Source organism: Oryctolagus cuniculus, chromosome 1 (assembly GCF_964237555.1).
Source record: "Oryctolagus cuniculus chromosome 1, mOryCun1.1, whole genome shotgun sequence".
Taxonomy (NCBI): Eukaryota; Metazoa; Chordata; class Mammalia; order Lagomorpha; family Leporidae; genus Oryctolagus; species Oryctolagus cuniculus.
This window is the reverse complement of record NC_091432.1, coordinates 48,691,085-48,704,861: the sequence shown is the minus strand read 5'-3', so window position 1 is coordinate 48,704,861 and position 13,777 is coordinate 48,691,085. Positions and strand designations below refer to the sequence as shown.

General features: G+C 57.3%; 1 protein-coding gene across 1 annotated transcript in view; it reads left to right on the top strand.

The window, feature by feature from the left end:
• OTOG (otogelin) overlaps positions 1–10,866 on the top strand; it is a 94,633-nt gene extending 83,767 nt beyond the window's left edge. The window contains exons 44-56 of the mRNA XM_051833935.2: positions 88–300; positions 844–948; positions 1,106–1,213; positions 1,452–1,553; positions 3,078–3,176; positions 3,879–3,919; positions 4,563–4,638; positions 4,721–4,899; positions 5,500–5,604; positions 5,796–5,915; positions 6,811–6,856; positions 9,161–9,240; positions 9,541–10,866. Of these exons, the coding sequence (XP_051689895.2) occupies positions 88–300; positions 844–948; positions 1,106–1,213; positions 1,452–1,553; positions 3,078–3,176; positions 3,879–3,919; positions 4,563–4,638; positions 4,721–4,899; positions 5,500–5,604; positions 5,796–5,915; positions 6,811–6,856; positions 9,161–9,240; positions 9,541–9,741 (1,475 nt within the window). The 3' untranslated portion in view covers positions 9,742–10,866. The remainder of the gene's footprint in view (positions 1–87; positions 301–843; positions 949–1,105; positions 1,214–1,451; positions 1,554–3,077; positions 3,177–3,878; positions 3,920–4,562; positions 4,639–4,720; positions 4,900–5,499; positions 5,605–5,795; positions 5,916–6,810; positions 6,857–9,160; positions 9,241–9,540) is intronic.
• The last annotated feature ends 2,911 nt before the right edge of the window (positions 10,867–13,777 follow it).

Genomic DNA, 13,777 nt, shown 5'->3' with positions numbered 1-13,777 from the left:
AGTGCCCTAGGGGGAACTAGCCTGCAATGTCTGGGTCTTCCCCCTTCCTCAGTCCCCCACGCACCTCCGTGCCCTCCCCCACCGCAGCCTGCACCGACAGCACTGGGGTGCCACGGGCCTTGGGGGAGACCTGGAACAGCTCTCTCAGTGGCTGCTGCCAGCACCAGTGCCAAGCCCCAGACACCATCGTCTCAGTGGACCTGGACTGCCCCGGCCCCCGCCCTGAGAGCTGCCCACGCTTTGGGGAGGTGGCCCTGCTCATGCCCACCGAGGACCCTTGCTGCCTGGGGACTGTGTGCGGTGAGTCCCCACTGCCCTTCTCTTCTGCCGCCCTCGCCTGTAGGACAGGTGAAAGGCTCTACCCTGCCACCAACCTTCATGGTGGGAAACACAACAGCTCTGTATGCGGGATGAGCTGCGGGACAGGAGCTGAATCGTGGGAGCCCACGGGGGCGGTGCTTAAGGCATAGACAGCCTGGCTGGCTCTTCACCACCTGTAGCTTTGCGACCTCAGGCAAATCAGTTAACATCCTCTATGCTTCCCTGGATTCTCATCCTCCTGAAACATTAGGCTGTAAAGGGCACCCCCTTTCGGTGCTAGTGAGAACTGCATGAGTGAACTGGTTTAGAAAGAGCCCGGGGCTTGGCTCATCTCCATGGTCCTCAGCTCTTAGTGCACCTCTGTCCCTGTCCTGGTCCTCTGGGTGACCTTCAGAGCTTCCGGGAGTATGGGCCCTGGGTCTGGGGGGAGTAATGAGGCAAGATGGCCAGGGGGTGGGCAGCGCTGGAGCGTGGCAGGGCTGCCCTGGCCTCCAGGTGACAGGCCATGTGTCACCTGGCCAGTGTGCAACCAGACTGTGTGTGAGGGCCTGGCACCCACCTGCCGTCCTGGCCACCGACTCCTCACCCACTTCCAGGAGGACTCCTGCTGCCCTAGCTACAGCTGTGGTGAGAGGCCCCCGGTCGGGGTGGGACGTGGCCTAGGGGAGGGAGAACAGACTGTTCTGGGGACTGTTTTCTGGCTAGAGACTGGACCGAGCCAGGGTACAGGCCCAGCAGGGCCGGGCAGGTTCCGGACCCTGTGCCTAAGCTCCGTCTCCTCCAGAGTGTGACCCAGATCAGTGTGAGGCAGAGCAGGTCCCGAGCTGCCGCGAGGACCAGACCCTGATCGCGGGCCGCCTGGGGGACTCGTGCTGCACCTCTTACTTCTGCGGTAGGTTGGCCCGCCTCACACCTGCTTCCCTGGGCGGCTGGAAGGCAGGCCCAGGGGCCTTCATGGGAGGTAGCCAGTGCTCGGGCAGGATGAGGCAGTGTGGGGACCCGAGGAAGCCCACCAGGTCCTGGCTGCAGGGCAGGCCACGCGGACCATGATACACTGCTGTTACCTTGGCTCCTGTCAGCCCGGCCACCTGCGCTTCTGTTACACGGGTGACCCCCCTCTCTCCCACCAGCCTGTGGCGACTGTCCAGACCCCATCCCTGAGTGTCAGGAAGGGGAGGCGCTCACTGTGCACAGGAACACCACGGAGCTCTGCTGCCCTCTGTACCAGTGTGGTGAGTCTCCGCTGGTCACGTGGAGGGATGGGGCTCTGGGGCCCGCCCCAAAGTCCTCATTCCAGGACCCACGAGCGCTCAACAGGAAGCTCCTGGGTGGTGAGCTTTGAAAGGCGCCATAGCCAGCTGAGGCCAGGAACAGACGAGCTGGACCATGCTGTGGGAGCTGGATGGTGGGAGATGGAGGGGGCCATGGACATCCCCAAGGGCCAGAAGAGGTGTGGATTAAGGGAAAATGCTTAGGTCCCTACCATACCCCCAGCACTGATAAAATCCCCCATTCTCTGATTGACCAAGGGCCCTGTGTCCGGTTCCCTTTGCCACTGTGTGACCACAGGACCTGTATCCCAGAAGGCCTTTTCTCTTGCAATGATGAACATAGGCAGGTCCTTTCTGACATTTACTTGACATAGTACCTGCATGTGTGATGGACGTTCTGGACTATGCTAACAGTACCTTGACAGAGCACCTACTATGTGTCTAGCACCTAACACAGTACGGACTGTGTTCATAGGAGCCTGGTATGCTATGTGCTATGCAGGAATATTAAGTACTGCTAGCATTACAGACTTCAAGTAACCTAGATGAAAGTGAACAAAATGGTTATATTTAAATATTAAATTTAGAAAAATTGCTTTGCATGCCGACTGCAGGAGAATGGGAGGTGACCCTCACTTGCACAGAGAAGTGTAGGTGAGGGCCCCAGTGCCCCCAGAGCAAGCCTGATTGGTTCAGTGTCAAGAACTAGCTAGAAAACCACGTGGGCTCCCCTGAGAGCTCTCCAAATGACCTGGCCACGCCTCGCCGGGAGCCGACTGGCAGCTCCCCTTGAGGTGCCAAAGGGCACCTATCAGTGTTGAAAAGCTGGTCTGAGCTGAAGTTAGCTGTCCCCTCTTCTCTCCGCTTCTCCTGTCACCCCTCCTCCTCCTCCTCGAGCCTCTCTCACTCCAGGTCCTTTCCACGTTTCTCTGCCTGAGAACATGGAGTAAGTACAGGCAGAGTCAGTCAGTTACGGCTGCTTGTGTGTAAAATGGTGCTAACGAGGGTGGACGTGGGCACAGTGGTTAGCATGGCTGCTGGGGATCCCTAGCAGAGTGCCTGCGTTTGCGTGCCAGCTCTTCTTCCGACCCAGCTGCCTGCTAAGGCACACCCTGGGAGGCAGCACGGGAGACCTGGACGGGGCTCCAGACTTTGGCCTAGTCGACCTTGGCTCTTGCAGGCCCGTGGGGAGTGACCCAGTGGGTAGAAGGCTGCTGTGAAGGCTAGAGGTGGCGTATGTAAAGCACCTGGGTCAGCTGGTTTTCTGTCACTGCAGCGGAATGGCCCGAACTAGACAAGTGATAAAGAAAGCTTGTTCAGTTCGCATCTCAGGAGCAGAAGTGGCTCCATGGGGAGACTCCAGAGCCCAGCCCTGGAAGGGTTGGGGGAGCAGGGAGGTGCCCCCTCTGGAGCCAGTGGTGCATATCTGGGGATTTGTGGTCATAGGGCCTGTGAGTGATGTCACCTGCTGCCCCTCCCCCACAGTGTGTGAGAGCTTCCGCTGCCCCCAAGTGCAGTGTGGCCGGGGCACGGCCCTGGTGGAGGTGTGGAGCCCGGACCGCTGCTGCCCCTACAAGTCCTGCGGTGAGTCGCTGCTCCAGGACCCTCCTTCTGGGTGGCTCCTGGGTGTGCCAAGGACCAATAATGAAAGTCAGCGAGCTTCATACACCAGTGTTGTCTCCAACAAGGAGCTGACAGCTCTGCTTTGCCTCTGGATGTGTTGCTTCTTTTCCAGGCCTCCCGAGAATATAAACTTCATGAGGGCTGGGGATTTAGGATTTTATGTATGACTATTTCCCCAGAGCAAAGCTTAGCACATAGTCGGTGCTTAGAACTATTTGCTGCATGCATGAGTGACCCGGAGGGGCTTCATGGAGCTCTCCACCCTTGAGCTTGCCAGTGGTGCCGCCCCACAGCCGGGAACTTGGCCTGAGTTTGCTGGGGCACATTTGGGAAGTGCAGGTCTGAACAGACACCCTCGCCCTGTTTGTTCCTGGAGAGGCCGCACCTCTCGGGTAGGCTCCGAGGAGGGGGTGCAGGAAAGATGAATCCCAGCCAGGAGCGGAATCCTGTGAGTGATCCAGCTGCCTGTTCATCCTTGCTCCACATTCAGTGGGGAGCTCGGCCATCACTGCCCACCCAAGCAAGCTGCTGTCACCTCCATGCGCCCCCTACTGCCAGCTGGGGCTGCCACCGGAGGGGCTGCACCTGCAGCAAGGGGTTAGGGAGGCCCAGAGGACCTCCCCGGTCGTCCCTGCTGAGGCGGGTCCCACTCTTCTTTTTCAGAGTGTGACTGTGACACGATCCCGGTGCCCCAGTGCCATCTGGTACGGAGACCTGCCCCTCCCCGGAGGGGTGCGCAGTCCTGGGGTGCGAGTTGGAATTCTTGTCTCAAGCTCTGCCACCATCCTTTATGGAGCTCAGGCTTCAAAGACGTGCGAGGATAAGGGACCAGGAGCTGGCACGAGGGTAGCAGGGACAGTGAGAAGGGTGGTGGCGGCAGGGTAATTAAGACAGCAACTGCTGTTTACTGGGCTGTTTATGTGTAACGTCACATGTAACTGACGAACAAGGAAGGTAAGGTTGAGGCTGTGAGGCTACAGATCAGAGCCGGGACTGGAATCCAGCAAAGCTGAGTGGCTGCAGGCCAGGGCAAGGAGAAAGAAGACCTTCTGCGGCGTGGTGTTCAGTGTCCGTCACTTCCTGGATTCTGTGCGCCTCAGCCCGTCCCAGCACCCTTCCTCTCACTGTGCCCCCACCCCAGGGTGCCTCTTCTCCTGGGAACGGGTGACCACGGGGAAGCAGTGTGCCCATCGCCTGGTGGGGGGCGGGAGGACTTACACTCCCCAGTAGGGAGGCTTTGTGGGCGTGAGACTGAGCTTCCCGGGGTCCCAGGCCCCACCCCATCCCCTGCAGGGGGCAGAGTGCTGCTGAGGGAGCTGACCTGCCTGCCTCTGCCCCACCCCCCAGTGGGAGAAGTCCCAGCTGGACGAGGAGTTCATGCACAGCGAGGAGAACGTGTGTGGCTGCGCCAAGTACGAGTGCGGTGAGTGGGGCGGGGCCCCGGGTGGGCCGGCCTGCCAGGGGCGGGGCTCTTGATGACCGCTGCCGCCTTGCACGCCCTCCAGTGAAGGCCCCCGTGTGTCTGAGCCGTGAGCTGGGAGTGATGCAGCCGGGCCAGACGGTGGTGGAGCTCTCGGCAGATGGTGTGTGCCACACCTCCCGCTGCACCGACACACTTGACCCCCTCACCAGCTTCTACCAGATCAATACCACCTCTGTGCTGTGTGACGTCCACTGTGAGGCGGTAAGGCGCGGGTCAGGGGCCTGCCTGGTAGACTGGAGTCTGCCCCAGCCCCCCAGACAAGTTTAGAGAGTAGGCATCGGGGAGCCCTCTAGCGGCCAGAGTGGGAACAAGAAGAGCCGGGGGGAAGATTCCGGGCCTGATGAAGCACATCGCTAATGCACCTGCTGAATGCCTGGGCCATGCCCTATCCTGGTTTGTGCACTTGTGTTGTTGCCATTTGCTGTGCTGCTGTACGTGTGTAGTGCCCAAGACGGTGACAGGCTTCTGGTCTGTGCTACACACGTACTAGCTGAATTAACAGCTCAATTTTTCCTTTATTTTGGGTGAGAAAAATTGAGGTTTCCTTTTTCAAAAGTCCCACAGGAACCCAGACTCACAGTAAAGTCTCTCTGAACCCCAAACCTGCCCCTTAATCACTGAAGACACTGTCGTCAGCTCCAGCCGCAGGAAGGGAGCCCCAGGGCAGCTATCTCGGAAGACCTGCCCGTCTAAGACATGAGGGAGCACTCACAAGGGGCTCACGTGGAGATGAGCAGACATGGAGCGGGAAGGGTTGGGGTGGACCTGAGGCCATTTCCCTCCCCTCCCCGTGCCCTGCAGAACCAGGAGTATGAGCACCCGAGGGACCTGGCGGCCTGCTGCGGCTCCTGCAGGAACGTGTCCTGCCTCTTCACCTTCCCCAATGGCACCACATCCCTGTTCTTGGTAAGCTGCCCCTGACAGACCACCTGTCGCCCTGGGTTCCCTGGGACACAAGGACTGGGGCCTGCTGTGCTCCCAGGCCAAGGCTGGGTACAGATAAGGTCTTGAGCGTTGCTAGGCCCTGGGCTGCACCCATTGCTGGAGCTGTGACATCCATCTGGCCACACGCAACTCTGCCCCACTCTGCCCTGCAGCCTGGGGCGTCCTGGATCGCGGAGTGCACACGCCACCACTGCGGCAGCACCCCCCTGGGCGCCGTGCTCGTCCGCTCGCCCATCAGCTGCCCCCCACTCAACGAGACTGAGTGTGCCAAGGTCAGTGCCGCTCCCACCCACACCATGGCCTCAGGTCAGGGACACCGGCTGTCTCCAGGGTCGGGGAGGGTTCTGGGTGCGGATGTGGGAGGAGCAGTGCCCTGGAGCCTGTGCCTCCACTGCAACCCCACATCCATTTGTTTTTCTTTTCTGCTCCGACTACATCCTCCACCTGGACCCCCCTCAGCACACTCCGTGCACTGGCACACCCAATGCTGCTCACATGTACCACGTACATGCCCTTGTCAGTCCTGGGAGGGCTAACCCCCTCCCCTGAGACCCAGCATGGACAGCTAGCTGTGAGTGTGGCACACCTGGGGGAAAGGGCGTCCTGAGATTCACATTGGGCATTTGAAGATTTAGGGCTCGGCTCTAGGAAGCAAATGCGCACACACGATCATACACGCCCACATGTGATATCACACGTGCTCCCAGAGTCACACAAGTACGCATGTGCATTCTTACTTACAGTCCATTGTTTTATCCCTTTCACCGCAGAGGAGCAGAGCTGTGAGGGATTTTGCCTCCATTTTAGAGATGGGAAAAAGGTAATAGAGTCCAGGCCACTCACCCAAGTGGGTCAGCCTCACACCCCTCCTTCCCTGACCCTCTGAGGGGGTGGCACTACTCATGGAAGAAATGGAGGCACTGCACCACCTTTGCCCAAGTTCAATGTTTCAGCTTTGCTGGGGGCTGCTGGCAGCCATGGTGCCAGTTGTCCCAAGAAATCAGAGACTCACACCTGGCATACCCAGGGGCCCATCTGCCCCTGCTCAGCAGGGCATCACGGGAGGCACAGTCAAGACTCTGGGACTCCTTTTGCTGTTTGTTGGGATCTTGGCTCCTGGCCCAAGACAGGAGTCTCCCCAACTCCCTCCCCCTCCTCTCCTTCCAGGTTGGGGGTTCCGTGGTGCCTTCCTTGGAAGGATGCTGCAGGACATGTGAGTGAGCATGGTTGGGCGCCCAGGGCCAAGGGTGCTGACAGGGAGTAGGGTGCCATTATCAGGGGTCACAGGGCCCTGTGCCTGGCACCTAGGGTAGCAGCTCTTCAGGGGTGAGTAGATAAATGATGACCCCTCCACCTAAGGTAGATGGGGGGCACTGGCACAAGTATGCAAGTGACCAGAGGCTATGAGCACACCCTTGTCCCAATATAAGGCCTCTGCCTCTAGCTGGAGACAGAGGACATTGCATTCAGGAGGTTACTGGGTCACGCTGCTATCTCCTGCTACTCGTCACAGGAATTCTCTCTGGTGGTGTGGAGCACTGGCCATGGGTGGAGCCGGGTGCCCGGCTGAGTCAGAGAGAAAACTCGGTGCATCTGTCCTATCCCTGGCTCCTGGAGCCCTGAACACTGAGCCTCCAGCTCCACCCCCTCAATTGTGTGTGCATGTCACCTCATGCATGCCCTCCTCCTAGGGCGCTCTGACCCTGTCCTTGGTGAATTTGGCTCCAAGGAAACTGGGCTCAGGGCCATTGGCTGATCCAGGCCTACAACCTCACATTCCCTGAACATCCCACATGGCCCTGTGTGACCTGTGACCCATGTCCCTCTTCCCAGGTTCCCTAGGGACCCTGTTTCCTGTGGTCCCTGTTAGCCCTGTCTCTTCTCCATGGGTTAGTGTCCACTGCCACCCAGGTACTCCTCTCAAAGGCCCACGGCACTGGAAGTGGGCAGCTGCCTTGCTGTTTCCAACCATGCTCCTTCTGCTAGGTGGCCCAAGCTCTAGAGGTGGGGTTGGGGGAGGGCAAAGGCCACTTGGCCCACAGTGCATGCTGGGTAGCAAGCACAAACCCTGGGCTTGCATGGGAATGCTTCAGTACCTGCTCAGCTGGTGCCCATCAATGCCTGCACCGCTTTGCTCTGTTGGTCACTCAGCCATTCGTGGTCTGGGGCTCAGCGGGCCAGGGCACAGAGACAGAGGACTAAGTGGGTTAGTTTTTTAGACTTATTATTTGAAAGGCAGAGTTACAGAGAGGCAGAGAAAGGTCTTCCATCTGATTCACTCCCCAAATGGCCACAACGGCTGGAGCCGCGCCAATCCAAAGCCAAGAGTTGCTTCTGGGTCTCCCATATGGGTGCAGGGGCCCAAGCACTTGGGCCATCTTCCACTGCTTTCCCAGGCCATAGCAGAGAGCTGGATTGGAAGTAGAGTGGCTTGAACCAGTGCCCATAGGGGATGCTGGCACTGCAGGCACTGGCTTTACCCACTATGCCACAGTGCTGGCCCCAGTTGATTAGTTCTATGCAGCAGCCATCTAGCCGGTGGGAAACCTCTGTGGGGTAGCCCCAAGGCCCGGAGAAAGGAGATCACCCCATTCTTGGTGGGCAAGTTTATGCATCTGGCAAATGTTTGTCAAGTGCTACACATACCTGTGGATACTACATACAGTATAAGCAAGGCCCAAGGAGCGACAGAGAACAAGTGAAATATATAGTGTGGGGGGGTGGCACTGGTTTGATGTCAGCTGGGGGCTTGCATCAAGAACAACACCACAAAATTGTGGCTCTGTATTCAGGTGTGAAGTGAGTATTTCCACAGAGTGAGAACAGAACTCAGGAAACCGTGAAAGGGACTCGTGCAGCTCACACTTCAGCCATGTCATTACAGACATCTCGGGTAGGACAGTGCTGGCGCCCTGGGCAAAAACAACGGAGGCTTCAGAGGGGACGGGGTGGGATCAGGAAGGGCCTTGCTGGGAGATGAGCCGCACGATCAGTTGTCTGAGAGAGGTGTGGGTTAGGCCGAGGAGGCCCCATGCTCTTCATCAGCGTCCAGCACGGGACAGCTCTGCAGGGCAGCAAATCCTGGGCCCGGTGGATACACACAGAACCGAGCACACCTCTGCATGAAGCGAGCACTAGGCCCTGGGAATGCCATTCAGGAAAGGGCAGAGCCTTCATGCTAGAAGCCCTCTCGGAAAACCAAAGCCCCGAGAAGGACACAGACCCGGCCCAGGTCCTCAGCAGGGGTTAGATACGGGGGCACCGAGGCTGGGTTGGAGGGGCCGCGTGTGCCCCTCTTTCCTAGCACAGAGTGGCCCAGGGCACGCAGCTAGCCTGTCCTCTGTGGCCCTTGCTCTCACTGCTCTGTCTTTGCCTTCCCCGGTGGATTCCACCTCCTTCCAGGGCACTGGGCAGAGGCAGTCACGCATGAGCACTGACGCTAGGAGGACCCCACCACCACCACCACCACCAGCATGACTCACTGCTGCCACAGCTGCCCCGGCCCCTGTCCCCCCAGGTAAGGAGGACGGACGCTCCTGCAAGAAGGTGACCATCCGCATGACCATCCGCAAGAACGACTGCAGGAGCAACACCCCTGTGCGTGGTACCTGCGCGCTGGGGGCGAAGGTGGAGGGGGGGGGAGTGACGCCCCTGTGCGTGGTACCTGCGCGCTGGGGGTGAAGGTGGCGGGGAACGACACCCCTGTGCGTGGTACCTGCGCGCTGGGGGTGAAGGTGGCGGGGAACGACACCCCTGTGCGTGGTACCTACGCTCTAGGGGCGAAGGGGAGGAAGGAGGCGGGGAGCGACGCCCCTGTGCGTGGTACCTGCGCGCTGAGGGCGAAGGGGTGGGAGGAGTGGTGGGGGGTGCGCTGCCTCACCAGCCCGCCTTCTCCAGGTGAACCTCGTCTCGTGCGATGGGAGGTGCCCGTCTGCCAGCATCTACAACCACAACATCAACACGTACGCCCGCTTCTGCAAGTGCTGCCGAGAGGTGGGGCTGCAGCGACGCTCTGTGCAGCTCTTCTGTGCCACCAACGCCACCTGGGTGCCCTACACGGTGCAGGAGCCCACCGACTGTGCCTGCCAGTGGTCCTGAGGCCCACTGTCACCTTCCCCCCACCCCTTCTGCTTCCAGCTGGCCCAGTGTTGCACTGGTAGGGCTGCGGGCAGGCAGTTAAAGGTGGTGCAGAACTACTATGATTTGGATGGAAGGGTAGGTGGAGGCCACATCTGTCCCTCGTGGCTCCCTCACTGGGCACCCCCTTCACACCTGACAAAGTGCCACAGCTGAGGGCTCTGGAAACTACTCTCCTTGGCCTGAGAGAGCCATAGAGCCAGGGGCACCAACCTTGGCACATCTGCGACTCTGGCTAGTTCTTGATGGAGGGGGCGACAGCTTTCCTGAGAAGCTGGCCCAAGATCAAGTGCAAAGTTGGAACACAGACAGGCCCATTTTCTTGCTCTGCCCTTTTAACCAAGGACACGATGAAAAGAAAGGGTGCCCTCCCTGTACCCTCTGGCCTGTGCTGAGCTCCTCAGATGAACTTTCCTCAAGCAAAGAAGGTGGGGTGCAGGGCCGGGGTCCTCTCCTCCACGTCTGTGAGCGCAGTGCCCTTCCAGTCCTCTGCTGTCTGAGAGGTACCCGAGTACGCTGCTATTGATACTGTAATTGGATCGCAGGGGAGGCTGGCTCTTCAGTGGAGCTGTCTGACTGGGGTAGGATCAACTCCTTGGCAAGGGCTCAGTCCGCCTCTCCCAGGGCTCTGCTCTTAGCCCCTGGTTTGCAATGAGCCCTTTCTCCAAGGAAACAGTCTCTGGAGGGGCCTGAGTGGGGGTGTTGTGGCCCCACCCATTCCAGACTCTCTGCCCCATAGAACTGTGTAGCAGGAGTGTATCTAGAGGCGGAAACTGCAGGCGAGTGTGCAAAGGCCCAGTGTCCCTGAGACGGTCACAACCTTTCTCAAATACTGTGTGCTTCCTACAGCTGGAGCGCCTCCACACTCCAGTCTGCCCTGCCTCTTTGTACCACTGGATCCAAAAGGCTTGAATAGTGAGCTGTTGAGACCCCCTGAAGTGCCTGTGATGTCTGGAGCTATGTGGCCACTCTGGCGCCCCCTGGAGCTAGGGGACTATGTCAGGATGGTCCATAGCTGTCCCCACAGCCTCTTCGCTTCTGTACCTGTGTTCTGCTTCTCTGTCAATAAATCATGGGACGCCTTCAGCCTCTGAGCATCTCTGACGGTGCCGCACAAGTGTCCGCGGGAACAAGAAGTCCCTCTTCTCTGGCCCTGGAGGTCAGGACTTTGCCTGCCCAACCTAGGCCCAGGCCCATGCCCCATTCACAGCAGGCCCTCAGAGGGACTGAACTAGTCAGGGCCTGGCTCCTGAAGAAGAGGAGGAAGACTTGGGGGCCAGCGCTGTGGCATAGCGGGTAAAGCCGCCGTCTGCAGTGCCGCATCCCATATGGGCACTGGTTCAAGTCCTGGTTGCTCCACTTCCCATCCAGCTCTCTGCTGTGGCCTGGGAAAGCAGGCCTGCGCCCACATGCGAGACCTGGAGGAAGCTCCTGGCTCCTGATCAGCACAGCTCTGGCCGTTGCAGCCAGTTGGGGAGTGAACCAGCAGATGGAAGACTTCCCTCTCTCCTCCTGTGTGTAACTGACTTTCAAATAAGTAAATAAATAAATCTTTAAAAAAAAAAAAAAGACTCAGAGCTGGCATACAGATAAGGGGATGGGGAGGGTCCCTCACTGTGTGCATAGGGCACACGCTGAGAGAGGTGTCCTACGCCTTCTCAATGGCTTCATGGTAGTTTCCCTATTTTTCTCCCAGGAAGATTGCAGAGTGACCCTTCAACTTGAAATGACAATGGTTCACCCCAGGAGCAGGTAGTGCCCCTCCCTCACAGGGAGCCATGCTGAGGGCCTCAGGGTGGAGCCTACATTTTGGACACCAAGATGTGGAAGGTTAGGATTTTATTCTACACGTAAGTTTCCCCCCTCATGGTACACCTGTCTGCTAACGTAGACCCTGGGACTCTTCCAAAGGAAAACAGATTTATAGTCTGTTAAGCAGCACCCTCCCCCACCAATTTTATGTAATATTAAAGGCAGAGAGCTTCCCTCTGCTGGTTCACTCCCAAATGACCACAACAGCTGGGCTAGGCTAGGTCAAAGCTAGGAACCTGGAATTCAATCCAGGTTTCTCACGTAGGTTGCAGGGACCAACCACTTGAGCCATCATCTGCTGCCTCCCAGAGGGTATGCCAGCAGGAAACTGGATTGGAAGCAAAGATGGGACTCAAACCAAGGGTCTCCAACATGGGATACAGCCACTAATCAATAAGCAATGGATCAAAGAAGAAATTTAATGGAAATTACATATTTTAACCTGCATGTTTATGAAATAATGACCATTAAACTTGTGAGTGAAAGCAATAGAGGGGCATTCATAGCCTTAAGCACATTTCTTATTTCTTAATTTCCCATCACTACAGCCAGACATGGGGTGGGACACAGCTTCCAAACTTTCTCCACCGCTGATGATGACCTGTTGAAGTCAGTCCATCCCTTCACCATGACACACTCCCTAAGCCACATAGCAATCAATACCTTTGTTTTGAATTTTGAGCTCAATTAAAAAATGCCTTTATATCTTTAATGACATGATTTTAATCCCACTTTCTATCAAATAGCAAGATGTTTATATTAGGAAACAAGGTGGTTCCTCAGCCATTGCTCGAACCCCAGTGTTTGTGACTACACGACCTCCCTACACCGGCACTCCCATCTATGGCTGGGAAAGCAACTTGTGGATGCAGCTGTTGTGTAGACACACAGAGGGCATCAGGCCAAGTTAGCCAGCCTTGGCCTCAGCATCTTTCTGCAGTCAGTCTGGAAGGGTGGTCCAGGCTTTCAGATGCCTGTTCCCACCTCCTGTCACTGTTGACCCAGCGTTGGTAGCCAGGCCCTCCTGGATTCCAGTTGCTTCCCCCCTACCCTATTGCTCAAACGAGACCATCACTTCCAGTGAGCAAACCCCACTGCTGGAATCGCAGAGGCCTGGCTGGCTCCCTCTCACCACACTTACACTCCCACCTGGGCACCCTCTCTTGCCTGCTTCTACTGGAAGCCAACCTCCCACTCCATTTTTTTGGCCAAAACTTCCACTAGTTCCTCCCACCCTGTCCCTGCTCTCTCCTAGGGAGAGCAGTTCTGCTAGGTTAAAACACTTTAGTGAAAGATAAACAAGAGGAAAATCGCCAACCCTACTCTGTGCTGCAGGGAAGACAGGACAGGGTGAGGACTCTGAACCTCAATCTGTTGCCCAGCTGACCTCCAAAAAGCCAGTACCAGCAGTGCTTCTGTTTGGAGAAGTCAATTTAAATTAAAACATACATCTGGGGCTGGTGCCATGGCGCAAGTTAATCCTCTGCCTGCAGTGCCAGCATCCCAAATGGGCACTGGTTCTAGTCCCAGCTGCTCCTGCTCTTCCAATCCAGCTCTTTGCTATGGCCTGGGAGAGCAGTAGAAGATGGCCCAAGTGCTTGGGCACCTACACTTGCATGGGAGACCAGGAAGAAGCACCTGGCTCCTGGCTTTGGATCAGTGCAGCTCAGGTCATTGCAGCCATTTGGGGAGTGAACCAATGGAACCTTTTTTTCTTTCTGCCTCTGTAGCTCTACCTTTCAAGTAAATAATAATAAATACATCCGATAAGCCATCTGATTTCTAAGTAACTGTGATGTCTGCATAATGGCCCTTTAAAGATGCCCACCGGGGGCAGGTGTTTGGCACAGTGGTTACGATGCAGGTTGGGACACCCACATTCCCTATCAGAGTGCCTAGATTCAAGTCCTGGTTCCACTCCTGACTCCAGCTTCCTGCTAATCCAGACCCTGTAAGACAGCAGGTGATGGCTCAAATACTTGGCTCCCTGCCACCCATGTAGGAGACCCAGATTGAATTCCAGTATCTTGGCTTCAGCCTGGTCCAGCCCCAGCTGTTGCAGACACCAAGGAGTGAACCAGTGGATGGAAGTGCCACGTGTGCTCTCTCTCTCTGCCTTTCAAATAAGTGTTAAAGATGCCCACATCCAAGCCCTGGCTGGAACCAATAAATATATTACATGTCA